Genomic DNA, 15880 nt, shown 5'->3' with positions numbered 1-15880 from the left:
CAGAGATACTTCTACGACCAATAAGGAAAATAAGTTTATACCCCCATTATTCATCTTATTATTATTTTTAAGTAAGCTCTAAGCCCAAAAGGGGGTTGAAATCAGGACCCTGAGATCAAGAGTTGCATGCTCTACTAACTGAGCCAGCCAGGAATCCCCCCACCGCCACCAATATCCATTTTAAGAGGCCCTTAGATAATCTGAAAACTGGCTTCCACCATACTCTGTCGTCTTTGAAGCCAGGAGCTAGAACTTGGGCCCCCGGCTGGTTTGTACTAAGGAAGGGATGAGAGGTGATAGTTCTTGGTTGTTTGCATGCTTCAATAAGTCAGAGGATCCTGGCCAACACTGTTTCAGACTCGGCAAAATCCAGTTAGCTCTCCCGCGGCATATTCTGGTGGCATCTTAGACCAGGTGGAGTTCAATAAACTTCCTTGAAATCTAGGAATTTACAGAGGTTGAAACTGCTTCCTCAAAGGCTAGATTGTCAAAGAGTCAACCCCCAGCTCTGGTCCTCTTCTTGAGAGTAATGTATCAGAGAGAGAGTGGTACATTTGGGTGAGCGCTGTTCCTGCGTAGGTTTAAATCTTAACTGTTCAAAATTCACTCTTGTAAATAATAAGGGATGAGGGAAGTGGGTTGAAAACAGTCCCACAGCACACTCTGAAAAAGGAACCAAAGACTATAGAACTTTAGAATTCATGAGTTTAATGACATATTCCAACACCTTCTTTCTGGAAGACAGGTGGTTTTTTTGTTGTTGTTTGTTTTGAGAACCGGGGGCCAGAAATGTGTTACAGAATGGATTTTTCATGGCTCTGGAATAATAACGCCTCGGCCTGGATTTCCATCAGCTCTGCAGTCCACCTCCTAGTTGGCCATATGTCCTTACAGAAGTTAGGGTACGTTCAGGGGGCCCTGGCTCAAATAACCATGACAACTGGCTGACCCAACATTCTCTTCCTCTCTGCCCTCCTCCAGCTGGGAGGTGTTAGTAGCATTGCCCAAGGCTTCTCTGGAGCAGCTGGAAGGGTTTCTTCTGGGGAGACACTCAGAAGCCTGGGCTCTGTGGGACCGAGGCAGCATCCGCTAGCGTGAGTGCAGGGGCCCAGGAACATCTGCCTTACCTGCTTTGTTTCCGAGAGTTAAAGGAAAGAAGCTGAGGGTAAGGGTGTCCTGAGAACTTTACTGAAGATGAAGAGGCCTGCAGGGAAACCACTGAGGGAGAGATTACCCAAGGTGAATGACCAAGAGTGTAGGATAGATATCCTGGCGCACTAGCTTTTCCAGAACGCAGCTGAAATAGCTGGTTTTAAGAGTGACTGCTTTCTTAGTTGAGCATTCAGGGAAGGACCGGCAGATACGCTTGCTTAAAAAGAACAGAATTAATGCAGAACTTTTTCACCAAAAAAAAAAAAGACTAAACCTGAAACTTATTCTTTCAGTCTCTTTTGGATCTTCATCTGGGAGCCTCTTCATCTAAAACCTCTTACCTTGTAAAGCTACCTTTATTTCTCATTTCTTACCCTGAACCCTTGTAAGAAACATCAGTCTTGACAAGTAGGCTGTGGGGCAGCTCCTCCCAGTGGGACTCCAGGGAGGGGCTGCTAGTCCTTGACATTCACCCTCCAACCAGATGCCTTCTGTTGAGGGAGCTGGAGCCCCTAGGCAGCCTGGGCCTCGTCAGTGGTCATGAGAGGTAGGGGACTGACCCTGCAAGTGTCAAGCTGAGAGCTTTCTCATGGACCTGGCACTCTGCTTTGCAGCTTGAAGAGCTATGACGGCCATCAACAAGGGCCCAGCCTTGCCGGATGGAGACCTCCCCGTAAGTAACTTGGGCCTTTATGAGAAGGGAGGAGGGGACCACTGAGTGGGGGAGGGAGGACAGGTTCAGGGGATTTAGGACAAGATCTGTCTCGATTATATTCACCTTTCATTGACCATTACGTCTTCATTATTCTCGCCCTCACTGCCTTTTGCAGGGGGCTCTTAGAGGAGGGGGCGGGGGAGTGCCTAATGAAAACTAAACACCTCGGAGGAAAGGACAGAAATATTGGCTGAGAGGGCAAGAAAGGAGGGGGAAGGGAGCTACTTACTGAGTTCTAAACCCTGATGCAAAAGCCCCTGCTTTGTCCACCCAGGTGGGGTGTCGTTTGAGGCGCTGAGCCGCTGTATTCTGTAACTCTGGGGCGTTGTGTGTGTTCTGTGCGAATGGCACCTCTCCGAGTTACACGCGGCACAGCTTGTTGCTGCGTATGGGAAGGGGGTCGAGGAACGGTCTTTCCAGAGTTGTGTGTCTAGGCTGGTTTTCTCTGCGACTCGGAGCGGATTGACACCTTCAGGTGTACCTGATGCCTCCGTGCAAGGCCTCTCCGATTTAGGCACAGTTCAGAGAGTCAATGAAGCTTACAAATTGTGCACCCCTATACTGCCCATCTTGTCCCCAATTAGAGGACCTAATTTATTTTATTTTTTTATTTAAAAAAAAAATTTTTTTTTTAAGGTTTATTTATTTTTGAGACAGACAGAGCATGAACAGGGGAGGGGCAGAGAGAGAGGGAGACACAGAATCTGAAACGGGCTCCAGGCTCTGAGCTGTCAGCACACAGCCTGATGCGGGGTTCGAACTCACAGACCGTGAGATCATGACCTGAGCTGAAGTCGGACGCTTAACCGACTGAGCCACACAGGCGCCTCTAGAGGACCTAATTTAAACTAACCTTTGCACTTGGAATCACCATGTTAAGTTTTATATCAAATCATAGAATATAGGGGCACTTGGGTGGCTCAGGTCATTAAGCTTCTGACTTGAGCTCAGGTCATGGTCTCTTAGTTCGTGAGTTCGAGCCCCGTGTCGGGCTCTGTGCTGACAGCCCGGAGCCTGGAGCCTGCTTCAGACTCTGTGTCTCCCTCTCTCTCTGCCCCTCTCCCATTCACGTCCTGTCTCTCTCTGTCTCTGCAAAACGAGTGGGTGTTAAATAAATAAATAAATAAATAAATAAATAAATAAATAAGTAAGTAAGTAAATAAATAAATAAATCCTAGAATACAGAGGCATAAAATGAACAAGTGCATAGGGTCGGGATTGACCCTCTTTGGCTCTGCCTACAACAACCTCCGAAGAGTCTGTCCAAGTATTAAAATATTCTCGTTTGCAGTCATAATCTTTGTCTAGTTCAAATTTCAAACTCGCCTGCAAAATGAAAGCTAAAATGCCGTGCACGGCCTGCTGTTCCGAGTCTCCTTGATGGGTCTTCTACCTCAGCCTACAAATAGAGAGGCCAGGTCCTCTCCTCCAGAGCAGAATCCTGTAACAGGGACACATCCCGACTTCAGAGAGAGCCCCTGCGCCTGAATCAGACGGGGGAGCTTTCTCTTTTCACTTCCTATGTGGCGGTTTCTGAGCATTCCTGCGAGCGGACAGAAGCAGAGAATACCCCTCACTAGCTGCCACGGCCGCTTATCAGTCCCGTGGCCGGTCTGGCCTCATCCACACGCTCACTCACTCCTCCGCCTTGCGATATTTTGAAGCAAATCACAGGCCATTTCAGGCCTCAGTTGCAATCCTGATTCTGCCACTTACTAGCTGTGTGATCTCGGGTAAGTCACTTCACATCTTTGAGTGTTTGTGTCCCCGCAGGCAAAGTGCTAGACCTCAGAGGGTCGCTGTTAGAATTCAGTGAGGTCTTGTCACCAAAGCACCCTGATACGTGCCTGGGGTATAATGGCACTGAGGAGACGTTCCCTTGTGCATGGCTGGAGTCCACATTCTTTCAAACACCTGTGTCTGTTCACTGAGAGTCCCAGGCGACCTCCAGTTTAATTCGGTGTAGGTGACTGCTGCGTAGGTGAAACGCATTAGTAAGAACATGGCTCCCCGATAACAAGAAGTGATGGTTTCACTATACCCCATGTGCTCAGACCACATCTGGAATGCTGTCTTCAAGTGTGAGTGCATATACTGAAGGAAAGCAGCACTAAACTGTAGCAGGTCCAGAGGGGACCAGCAGACCAGGGTGGTAAGCTAAGTTAGGATCCGGAGCTATTGAGCACAGAGGAGGGACCACTAAAGGCAGACATATATATTGCCTTCAAATATGTGAAGGGTCAGCCCATGAATGATGAAATAGGTTTGCTCAATGTTGTTCCAGAGGACAGAGGGTGGAGCGGTGGGTGAAGGCACATTGTAGCTCAGCACTGGCTGTCCAACAAGGGCCACGGCCACTGTAGGAGGGGCAAGACCCATCCAAGGAGACATCTAGATACAAGTCTGCCAGAGAGGCTATGGGAAGAAGGCATTTTTGCTGCAGAAGCTCCCGGAGATCTGAACTTCCGTGATTCCGATCTAAACTCACCCCTTCTAGGTATAGCCCCGGCTGATTCATTTATTCAGCCAACATTACCGCGCAGGTTTTAAGCTAGGCACTGGAGATGCAAAGAGGACAGTTGGCCGGGAGAGAGACAGGTACACACATGATCGCAGCACCATGTGATGCGTGTGGAGACAAGCCAGGAGGGAGTGGAAGCTTCTGACGTGATGGAAGAGGGTCAGAAGGCTCACAGAACCAGTGAGCCTCAGGCCATGTCTTGAGGGAGTGGCATTTTGCCCGACAGAAAGGGGCATGGGAGGGCAGGGGGAGAGTGCCCAAGGGGAGGACTGGCATGCGGAGGCCGGGAGGCCACGTCCCAGCAGCTCTCCAGAGCCTGGATTGTGGCCAGGAGAGCGGACCAGCCTGGCTCTTGTGTTCCCCCTCTGGCCCGGGTTCCTCCTGGGTCGCTTGGACCCCGGCTAGCCTCACCGGTGGGCGCCGTGACCCTGGGCTGCCTTCCCGAGAGGCACGAGAGGGCAGAGGGACAACTCGATTGCCTTCTCTTCTTCCAGGAGCAGGAGAACGTCCTGCAACGGGTCCTGCAGCTGCCGGTGGTGAGCGGCACTTGCGAGTGCTTCCAGAAGACCTACACCAGCACCAAGGAAGCCTACCCCCTGGTGGCCTCTGTGTGCAATGCCTACGAGAAGGGTGTGCAGGGCGCCAGCAGCCTGGCGGCCTGGAGCATGGAGCCCGTGGTCCGCAGGCTGTCCACCCAGTGTGAGTCTTCGTGGCCCTTGCAGGCCACCATCCGTCAGTCTGTCCGACAGCTCGCTTGTCCGTCTGCTGATATGTCTGTGCATCTTCTTGTCTGTCTGACCGCCTTTCTAACCACCTACATCCCATTACACAGATCATGCAGACGTAGATACAGCTACAGATATGGACATACATCCCTTCCCATCCTTACGTGTCTCGTCTATTGCCAAGTTGGCATTTTCCTGGGATCACATGATAGGCCAGAGAGTTGGCAGGGGAGGGAATGGGCAGAGCCGTGTGGGCAGTGGTGGGAGTGAAGCCTGTGGTAGACCAGACACCCAGTTTGGCCCCAAATCTGGCGGCAGCAGGAACTCGTAGAGTCTGACACACAGGCAGGGTCCCTAGGTGCTAGGGCTGGCCCGGCAGGGCCTGGGGAGCGGGGGCACAGGAAGCTCTCCAGGCCCAGGAGCTGATGGGACCAGCTGGTGACAGTCCGTGTGGCCCCTGCTATCAGACCCCCCCTGTTCAAATTGTCCTGCCTTATTTGTAAATACAGTCTCCAAAGCAAGGCGCTCTCTCTCTCTCTCTCGCTCTCTCTCGCTCTCTCTTTTTATTCCAGCATGGTTAACATACAGTGTTATGTTAGTTTCAGGTGTACAATATAGTGATTCACTAATTCCATACATCACCCGCTGCTCATCACAACATCCAAGGCAGGGCTCTTGACAGGGCTGAGGGAAATCCCAGCAGCACCAAGAAGTCTAGGACCTTCCACCATCCTGATTAGAGAATTATGGGTGTCTGAGGATTCTGCCCTGGGCCAGCAGCCTCCCTGCCTACAAACTCTTCAAATAATTTCCCTGGGTCTCATTTCGCCCAATCAGAAGATGGCCAAGTCATCTGGGTTCTCTGCTGCTTGAGAATTTTGTGAAGAAATGTCACCTATCTGGAGAAAGCATATGTGAAAGATTATGTGAGAGAATATAGAACCCATCTCCATGGTCACGACTGCAGGGCTACATCTTCGGCAGCCCCTGGGCAGTAATCTAGAAGCATTTGCGTCCTCTGGGACTTGCCCTGCTATCTAGGGACAATTCCTTTCTCTTCCCTGTGACCCTCTTCCCGCTGCTGATCATCTTCCTCCTAGAGGTCAGAAGGAAGGGCAAGGACCATCTGGGGCCTGGGCTGGCCGTGGCTAGGAGTCAGTCACCTCCAGAACTAAGCTGTGCCCGCCCTATTCCCACCAAGGCCCCCGGAGGGCCCTGCTGCCCCTGCTCACACGCCTTCACTCTCCTCCTTCGTGCCCACCCAGAGTTCACCCAGAGAGGGGAGGGAGGGCAGGGAGGGAGAGCCCAGTATTTGTTGGTGATTCACAGAGTTTCTGCCAGTTCCTCCTGCAAGGTAGGATCCATTAACCCACGTCTTACGAATGAGGAACCGGAGGCTCGGGCAGGTTGTGACTCCCCTGAGGCCACACTTTGCAGGTGCAGACTCTGGGCTTTGAGTGCAGACCTGCCTGACTCCAGAGTTCCTACACAGAGGGAAGACATGGGCCTGGCCTCCAGGAGTTACCGCGGACTGGAGGGGCTGCAGGGGAGCCCCAGGTTCCCAGATGCGCTGGAGGCAGCAGGGCTGGGGGTTTTGAAGGCTCTGAGGCACCTTCCCTGGCACGGAGGCCACTGCTAGGTTCTCACAGCTTACCCCACCATGGCCCTTCACTTCCAGTCACAGCGGCCAACGAGCTGGCCTGCCGAGGCCTGGACCACCTGGAGGAAAAGATCCCAGCCCTCCAGTACCCTCCTGAAAAGGTGAGCCCCTTTCCTCTTCCGGAATGTGCCCCGTGTTCCGTTGTCCCGCCGCTCAGGAGGAGAGGGCGCAGGCTGACGATCCATGACTGTCAGTCTTTCATTTCTGTGGTAGGCGCCCTTCCAGCTTGGGGGTGGCTGCCGGCTCCTAAGTCCACACAGCAGGCTTCCTCCTCTCCCTGTGGTGCCAAATGAAGGCAGCCTTTCTGGAAAGTAGGCCCCGCCCAGGGGCAAACTCAAACAGGAGCTTGGGGCGGGTCTCACTGCTTCAGATCCCACCACCCCCCCTGCCCTGCCCCACGACACCTGGTGGGCCCACACTGGGCCACTTGCTAACTATAGTCCCCTAACATCCTGGGCCACACTCATCAGATCCCGGGACTGCACTCCCATGTCCTCAAGATCCAGCCCTTTATGGACCATGAGACTGAAAAGGTCACTTTACCTAGATACACGTGCATTGGGCGTTTGCTAGGTAAGGGCTTTGGGGATAAGCTCCCTCCCACTGACCAACCATCTACACATCCCACACCGATTTCCTAAGCCCTACCCTGTGCCAGGGGCCGTGATGCGATTTGTGGAGCCCTCCCATTTAATCCTCTTGTCAGCCCTCTGGGACAGGGCAGGGATCCCCATTTCACAGATGAGAAAGCTAGTGACTTTTCCCTGGCCGCACAGCCGTAAGTGGAGGCCACGTGAGAGCGGGTCTGCTTGGCTCGGAGGCCTGTGCTCTTCACATCTTTCCGGATAAAGGGCACCTTTGTCACAAAAGGGCTCCCAGGCTGATAGGAGAGAAAGATCAATTATTTTGGTACAGAACTGGTAGGGTGAACAGCCACATCTCTGAGTCAATATAAACACAGGTGGGAATGTGAGCGGTGTTCTGAGGGAAGAACAGAGAAGGCATTAAAGGAGTTTGGGAGTGGAGGTGCCTTGTGTACATGAGAATCTCAAGACGGGTGTCATCAAGGAGGTGGCCTCTGTGGGGGAAGGATGGTGAGGATCTTGATAGGCGGAAGTGGGGTGCGAAGCAGCCAGGAGATCCATGCACAGGGAGAACTGGAGCTCTTCCCCCTTTAAAGCCCAGCGTAATCAAGAGGCCCAGATATTGGTGCCAGTCCCCGGGGCCTTTATTTTCTTTTTTAAGTAAGCTCAACGCCCAGCGTGGGGTTTGAACTCACAAGCTTGACATCAAGAGTCAGATGCTCTATCGACTAAGCCAGTCAGGCGCCCCTCGCTTGGGCCTTTAATTGAGGCCTTCCTGGGAGCTGGGCTCAGGGCTACCGGACCCACAGGCCTGACACCCCCTCCCCCTTTCCCACAGATCGCCTCTGAGCTGAAGGACACCATCTCAACCCGCCTTCGCAGTGCCAGGAATAGCATCAGCGTTCCCATTGCCAGCACTTCGGACAAGGTCCTGGGGGCCGCTCTGGCCAGCTGCGAGCTCGCCTGGGGGGTGGCCAAAGACACTGCTGAGTATGCTGCTAACACCCGAGCCGGCCGGCTGGCCTCTGGAGGGGCCGACCTGGCCCTGGGTGGTGTCGAGAAGGTGGTAGAGTACCTCCTCCCTTCCGCCAAGGAAGAGTCAGGTATCTATCGTTAGGGGGGCTGGCAGACCTCCCCACCCCCACCCCCCTGGGAAGGGAGGTGCCTACCCATGCTGCCTGGGAATTAGCAACAGGCAGCCGGGACTCACCCAGCCACTGCTCTGGAACAGGGAAGGTCCGGCGAGATACTTAGATGGAGCCATCCTAATATAGCCTCCTCTCCCCATTTGTAAGTGGGGCAAGTGAGTGACCCGAGTCACTAGCAGACTTGTGGTGGAACCAGGGTGACCGCTTTCCAACCCTAGACAGAGGCCCAGCTTCCCTAGCCTGTCTCTGATCAGCTTTCCTCTCTTTTACCCCCAAATCCAACCCAGCCCCTGCCGCAGGACACGAGCAGGCCCAGAAGCCTCCCAAAGGCAAGCCGAGCCTCCTGAGCAGGGTTGGGGCCCTGGCCAACACCCTGTCCCAACACACCTTCCAGACCACAGCCCGTGCGCTGAAGCAGGGCCACGCCCTGGCCATGTGGATCCCAGGTGTGGCGCCCCTGGTGAGTGTCTGCCCTGATCTGGCTGACCCCCAGCCTGGGTCCCTCCCACCCGACTCCACCTCTGGTCCTAAGAACATTCCCTCCTCCAGCCTGGCCTGGGACTTTTGGTCTAAGGACAAGAGGCCTTAAGGCGGTTGAGGGCCGGTCCTCTGGCTGCAAGGGGAAAGAAAGGACAGGACATGAACCAAGGGCAAGCCTGCCTTGCTAGGGTGTCTCTCCCTGTCCCTCTGAGTCCCGCCCCCCAAATTCATCCTCCTAGGGGGCCTCCTGCTGTGGGCCCTCCTGCCTATGAGGGAGCAGAGGCCCCCGGCTGCTATCCAGACACTAGGGAGTGTCCCCTGTAAATAATCCAGGCCCCAAGCTCCTTCCGTTGGGGAGAGAGCCCTGGCCAGGCTGCAACCCTGACCGCCCCAGATTTCAAAATTTCCTTTCCAGAGGCTTCTCATTTGCATTCTACTTGCCCCTAAGGCAAAGCCTCCTTTTCTAGGTGCACGTAGGGCTATCTCCCCACCATACCCCCCTCCACCTCTGTGTATTTTAGCAGAGATAGACTGCATTTTTTTGTAAGAAACAAAGACCAAATAGAGGAAAATAAAGGAAACACAAACAACATTACAGCATAAAGGTCAGCAAACAAAAGAGCCATTTCTGAGCCATCATTTGGGTGACACTTTTAAAAGCTCATCAGCCCTGGGTCATCCATTCAAGCTAATGTTTGCTGAGAACGTGCTGTGCGCCAGCTTCTGTGGCTCCAGTAGGGATACAGGACTGGTAGTTCCCTTCTGTCCCCTGTACTGGGGGGTCATTTCCCAGTGGGGGCTGAGACGGACCCGTGTGCCAGCCTTATGTGCAGTCGGGAGACCCTACCGTACCGTGCAACCTCGGGCACCCTGTTCACGTAAGACATACCGGTGTCCCCTGGAGTTGAATAATAAATGTTTGTGGAGCTCCCTAGGGTCCAGAGTGAGCCAAGCTGTGCCTCAAGGGGACACTAGCCCACCTGCCCAAGTCTGTTTCCGCCCATGGGACACTGTGGCCCTGTTGATTTCTTCACTCTTTAAAGATCTCCAAGCAGTAGCTGCTAAAGCTAAACACACATACCCCCTAAGACCCATCGATTCGACCCACCAGCAACGAGAGCTTATGTCCCCCAAAAGACACATCGAAATGTTCCTATCAGGCTTTATCCTTAGCCAAGAACTGGAAACAGCACAGACGTCCATCAACAGCAGAATGTGTAAATTATGGCATGCGTACATGGACTTGTCACAGGGAAGAGAAGGAGCTATTTTGAACGCGCAAGAGCACAGACGAATCTCACAACATGATGTTGAATAAAAAGCCATTCGTGAAAGAAAACACATTGGATGAGTCCATTTATATGAGGTTCAAAAATGGGCAAAACCAAGGCATGGTGGTAGAGGTCAAAATGTGGTCCCCCTGTGCTACCCACCCGCCTGCGTGGGTGGCACAGGGAGACTGGGGGGTTGAAAGGGGTCTGTGTCTTGATCTGTGGTAGTTACACAGGCGTGTGCCCAGGAAACCTCACAGAGCTGCACATGAACGATGTGCGCACTCCACGTATGGAAGTTATCCCTCAATGACAAGTTTTAGGAACAGTCTGCTGGGGCCTGACCCTGGGGGCGAGGGGGTCTGCCCCTGAATCCAGCAGCCCTCGGCCTTCCGTCCCTCAGAGCAGTCTGGCCCAGTGGGGCGCGTCCGCGGCCATGCAGGTGGTGTCCCGGCGGGAGAGTGAGGCGCGGGCGCCCTGGCTGCACAGCCTCACGGCCGCCCAGGAGGAGGACCACGAGGACCACACGGACACAGAGGGAGAGACGGAGGAGGAGGAGGAGTCAGACACCGAGGAGAACAAGCTCAGTGAGGTAAGGGGGCGAGAAGCTGAGTGGGACCAGGATGCCTCCGGGTCCCGAGGCCCAGTGAGGGGACGAGAAGCAGAGGCACAGGGTGAAACAGGGTCTCTGCCTCCCTCTGACCCCAACCCCCCCCCCCAGGGGCTCAGAGACGCAGTGCCTGCCTCCTGCACCGCTCCCCTCACCTGCACACAGCCTCTGTGCCCACCCCCTCAGCTGACCCGCACAGTAGGTGGGGAGACTGCCAGACTCATTTTGCAAATGAAGAAGCGGGTTCAGAGAGGGGAAGTGACCTGCCCAAGGCCACACAGCTGGTGGCAGAGCCGAGCCTACGGCTGTTTCAGTTTGGTGTCCCCCGTTCTTTCCCTTCTAGCTCTGGGGGTGGTGGGGAGGGGGAGGGCCAGGGGGGCCGCCGCAGGAGGTGCTGACCTAGCTCTGGCCCGCAGGTAGCAGCCCTGCCCAGCCCACAAGGCCTCCTGGGCAGCGTGGCCCACACCATGCAGAAGGCCCTCCAGAGCACCATCTCGGCCGTGATGTGGGCGCCCGCGACTGTGCTGGGCTCGGCAGCCAGGATGCTGCACCTCCCCGGGGCCCCCGCTGTCTCCTCCGCCAAGGGGAGGGCCATGTCCCTGTCGGACGCCCTGAAGGGTGTCACTGACAACGTGGTGGACACGGTGGTACATTACGTGCCGGTGAGTCCCGCCCCAGGGGCCTGGAAAGGACGGACACAGCAGCTTTGACTCGGCTGTGGTGGCCTTCCCGTCCCCAATCTCCCTGGCGGTCCTCCGGATCCTCAGCGCCCCGGAAACGTTTTGACAAACTACGGCCTTGACTGGGGGCCCTTGCCAGCCCCAAGAGTATAGAGCCCATGACGCTGGCCTGAGACCTTTCCCCACATGCCCCCTTCCGACCATCAGCCTGGGGTTGCTGGTGGCCCAGCCCTCACCTCAGCAAGCGAGGGTGTGCTGCTTCCTGGGAAGGGGCTGGAGGGAGGTTTCCAGGGCACCCTGGGGGCTGGGCTACGTTCCAGGGCACAGTGGCCGCCCCATCCCAATCCTAGCACCTAGCAGCAACAGGAAAAACCAAGAGACACCAATACTGTCCCCTTGGGCGTCCCCGGGGCCCCTTCCCAGAGCAAGTTACAGGTTGTGTGGGCTCCATGGCTGCCAGCCAGGCGCCGGGCCCCTCCGGGCTAGCAAGGCTTGGGGGGCAGGGGTCGCTGAGTCACTCACTTCTGAGAGGCAGGCCAGGGGTCCCAGCAGCCAGCCTGTTCACCTTGGGCCCCAAACAGGGCCAGGCCTGGGCACCCTGACCCCGGTGGGGACAACGTGTGGGCCATGCTTAGTGCACAACTCCGCCCCAAGGAAAGGTGGGAAAGCCACTCTCTTTCCACCGAGGGACCCTTGAGGGAGGCTCGAGGTGTCCAGAAACTGGGAGGAGGGGATGCCTGCTTTGCATAAGGGTCTGGCCTGTGGAGACCACTGGAGAGAGAGGGCAAGACATCACTGATCTCCCCTGCCCCGCCCCCCCCCCCCCCCCCCCGCCTGTGTCCCAGGGCACTAAAGGCTCAGTCCTACACTCCAGGCGGTGCCCTCCCCCTCGAAGGTCGCTCCCGGGAGGCGTGGATGCGAGGGACCCAGAGAAGCGGTGGGCGGGAGGCGCAGGGATAGCGGCCAGGCCGGGGCCCTAACACGACTGCCTTCAGCTCCCCAGGCTGTCGCTGATGGAGCCCGAGAGTGAATTCCGGGACATCGATAACCCGCCTGCGGAGGCCGAGCGCCGGGAGGCGGAGCGCAGGGCGTCTGGGGCGCCACCCGCGGGCCCGGAGCCCGCGCCGCGCCCCCCGCAGCCCCGCGGCAGCCTGCGGCCCGCACGTAGTCCCGGGGCGCCCCCCGGCCCCGGGCAGGAGGACAGGGCGGACGCGCCCGCCGCGCCGCGCCCGGTCTTCCCGGCGGTGGCCCGCGAGAAGCCCGCGCGCAGGGTCAGCGACAGCTTCTTCCGGCCCAGCGTCATGGAGCCCATCCTGGGCCGCGCGCAGTACAGCCAACTGCGCAAGAAGAGCTGAGCCCCGCGCGTCCGTCCGCCCGGCCCCCGGCCCCGACGGCGGCGAGGCCCCCGCGGGCTCTCCAGCCAAGAAACAAAGCCCGCACTTCCAAGTGAGCGCAGACTTCTTCCAAGTGGGCCCCATTCCCGCGGCATCATCTTCCCAGCACCTTTTTTGGGCTTAGCTGTCAGAACCTATTCTTAAGAAGCACCGGAGCAGCAGCTTGCTTTGCTTGTATGCCTTTTGTTTTTCGTTTTTCCAAAGGATTAAGTGTCTGACTTGATGTCTCACTTCTTTAACCAAATTTGTTGCCAAATGACGTTTGTTTCCAAAAGGTAGATCCAGCATCCGTAGACCGATAGTAAGCAGGAGTTTGTGACCCATGTTTAAGCCCTGAGCTCAGAGACTCCCCCTGAGTATCCAGGCTCTCCGCAGACTCCTTTGAAGGGAGCGACGATTAGGTGCGAAAGCTGTTGTACGTTTCTATAAAGAGTAGCCTCGCATTTCCGAGGACCCGCTACTCTTCCCAGGCTGAGCCCCGGCCTGCGCTCTGTAGCGCCACCTTCTGGCTCACAGCCACCTTTCCGTTTGCATCCTTCTAGCCTTCCTTCCATCTGCGCGTTCACCCTTCCGTCGCCTTTTGACCGCTGGCGCCCTGGTGCTGGGGGACGACAATGGTGACCTTTCACCTCCTTGAAGTCTAACCTAGACAGACTGTGTGTATGGGCTCTGTGACCACAGTTCATTTCAAGCCCTATTTTTGAAAATGGCAGTATTTGGTAAATCTAGGGATGCATACGTGCAATTTAAAAAGTCAAATATTGCAAAAGGGTGTGTGTCTTCCTCACTGAGTTCTCCACTTCCCCTTCACAAAAAGCACTGGGCTGTCGGTCTGTTGTGCATCCTTCCAGGTACAGGCTGTGCGTGTGCAGGCCCACTTTGTACACTCCCCACTTTGTTCACACAGCTGTGGGATGTTACCCTGTAACAATACATCTGAGAGATCTTTTTGTATCCATATCACAAATACCCCTTGCTCTTTTTCACCACCATCCAGTAAGTGCTTCGTGGTACAGATGTGCTATCTTTGACTTCACTAGTTTCCTAATAATGGACTTCTAGGTTGTTTCCTTTGTTTTGCTCTTGCAAATAGTGCTACAATAAATGTCTATATACAAAATGCTTTACGCTGATGTGTAGGTAATCTATAGGAGAAATTTATAAGCTGGAACCAGGACATGCTGGGTAAAAGAGTATGTGCATTTTAAATATTGTTAGATGATGCCAAGTAACCTTCCAAACCAAACTCAGTTTTTGTTGTTATTGTCATCTGCAGCTGTCAGTCCTTTTAAATATGTATTTATTTATTTTGAGAGAGAGAGAGAGAGTGACTGTGTGTGTGTGTGTGTGTGCGCGCGTGCGCGTGCCCCCGTAAGGGAGGGGCAGAGAGAGAGGGTGAGAGAAAGTCCCAAGCAGGTTCCTCTGTCAGCACAAAGCCCAATGCAGGGCTCAAACTCATGAACTGTGAGATCATGACGTGAGCCGAAATCAAAGTCAGACGCTTTACCAACTGAGCCACCTCGACGCCCCTCCGTCAGTCCTTTTGGATGTCCATATATACATTCCCCATAGGTCCCCCTCAGGCCTGTGAGCACCCTCTTGGCCCCCACTCTGTTGCACCTCTGAGAGCCCAGCTTTCTGAAACTGACTCTGGGTCCTGGCAGAGCTTTGGTGTAATGAGTCGTTGACCTTGATCCATGGTTCTGGAATCTGAGGATGCCCGGAGTGGGGGATGGAAGTGCCAGTGACACACACATGTGGACATGGCCAGGACTCTGAGCTGGCCTTGGCACCCACCCCGCCTGTGCAATCCACACCACCCCAGCAGTTCCCTGGGGAGGGAATGTGATCTGGCAAGGGGGGCCCTTATAAATAAGCTGATATGTGGGGCACCTAGGTGGTTCAGTTGGTTAAGTGTCCCACTCTGGCCCAGGTCATGATCTCACGGTTCGTGGATCTGAGCCCCGCGTCAGGCTCTGTGCTGATAGAACCTGCTTCGGATTCTGTGTCTTCCACTCTCTCTGCCCCTCTCCTGCTCATGCTCTGTCTCTCAAAAATAAAATAAAATTAACATTAAATTTTTTTTAATAAATAAATAGGCTGATAGGACAGGGGCTAGAAAGATAGAGTCCCGCCTGGCCCTGGCAGGGCTCCCGGGGGCAGCTGCTGGAGCACTGACCTCAGGCCTGGATGTGTAGAGAGAACCCCCAGCTGTCCTGGCCCCCCCTGCCCGTGCTGCTTTCTTTCTGGAGCTTCAGAAACCACACTCCGACCGTCCACTCCTCCATAGTCCTGTGGCTCCTCCTTCAAGGCCATACCCCAAGTAGCAGAAAAACTGCCCTCTGAGCAACCCAGAAGAGCTGGGTCCCTGACCAGGCAGTAGCTGTCAACACAGCTGCTGGCCAGGCCACACCCCTCACCCCTCAGGGTGCTGGGGCCAGTGTATGGGGCAGGATAGCCCAGGAAACAAACAGTTTAAGTTGTAAAAGTCTCTTTTTACCATTAAAAACCTCTTGATTGGGTAGCAAACCACCCAGAGCCTGGCTCTCGGGGTTCCTGAACACTTTTTGGGGAGAAGTGAGAGCAAAATATTTCCTCGAAACGAAAGAAATGTGCTTCAGCGGCTGGTGTGGGACTTTTCGCTGTTCTGAAAGACATCACTCTGGCGAGCCTCCTTGTTCACATGGATGCGAAGGCTCTTGCACACTCATCTTCAGTAGCTCATGACCTCAGAACACCCCACTTCACATTGGGATGCCAAGGCCCCTCTCCAGAGAAATGCCCTATCCCCTATCCCCTCTCTCCAGCTCACGAAATGCACCTCCAACTCGATCTGGAGATGGAGAAAGGACCATTACAGACCATAAAATACATTTATCCATGCAGTTATTTACCACTTCTTTTTTTCATAATTAAAAAAAAATTTTTTTTAATGTTTTT

At 54.8% G+C, this 15880-nt stretch overlaps 1 protein-coding gene across 5 annotated transcripts; it reads left to right on the top strand.

The window, feature by feature from the left end:
• Nucleotides 1-994: 994 nt before the first annotated feature.
• On the top strand, nt 995-14062 carry PLIN1 (perilipin 1). Of its 5 annotated transcripts, none has more exons than XM_086711532.1 (9): nt 995-1094; nt 1767-1825; nt 4883-5087; nt 6792-6874; nt 8196-8460; nt 8793-8965; nt 10660-10848; nt 11283-11528; nt 12542-14062. In XM_086711532.1, exons 2-9 carry the CDS (start codon nt 1778-1780, stop codon nt 12899-12901), a joined length of 1569 nt encoding a protein of 522 aa, XP_086567658.1. In that variant the 5' UTR covers nt 995-1094; nt 1767-1777; the 3' UTR covers nt 12902-14062. The 5 variants fall into 5 exon arrangements, with proteins under 5 accessions (XP_086567658.1, XP_086567657.1, XP_086567659.1 ...); XM_086711531.1 differs by having other exon boundaries at nt 1018-1165; XM_086711533.1 differs by lacking the exon at nt 995-1094 and adding an exon at nt 1150-1239.
• Nucleotides 14063-15880: the final 1818 nt, after the last annotated feature.

Source organism: Puma concolor, chromosome B3 (assembly GCF_028749965.1).
Source record: "Puma concolor isolate L17-30 chromosome B3, mPumCon1.1.hap2, whole genome shotgun sequence".
Taxonomy (NCBI): domain Eukaryota; kingdom Metazoa; phylum Chordata; class Mammalia; order Carnivora; family Felidae; genus Puma; species Puma concolor.
This window is presented reverse-complemented; position numbering and strand designations above follow the sequence as displayed.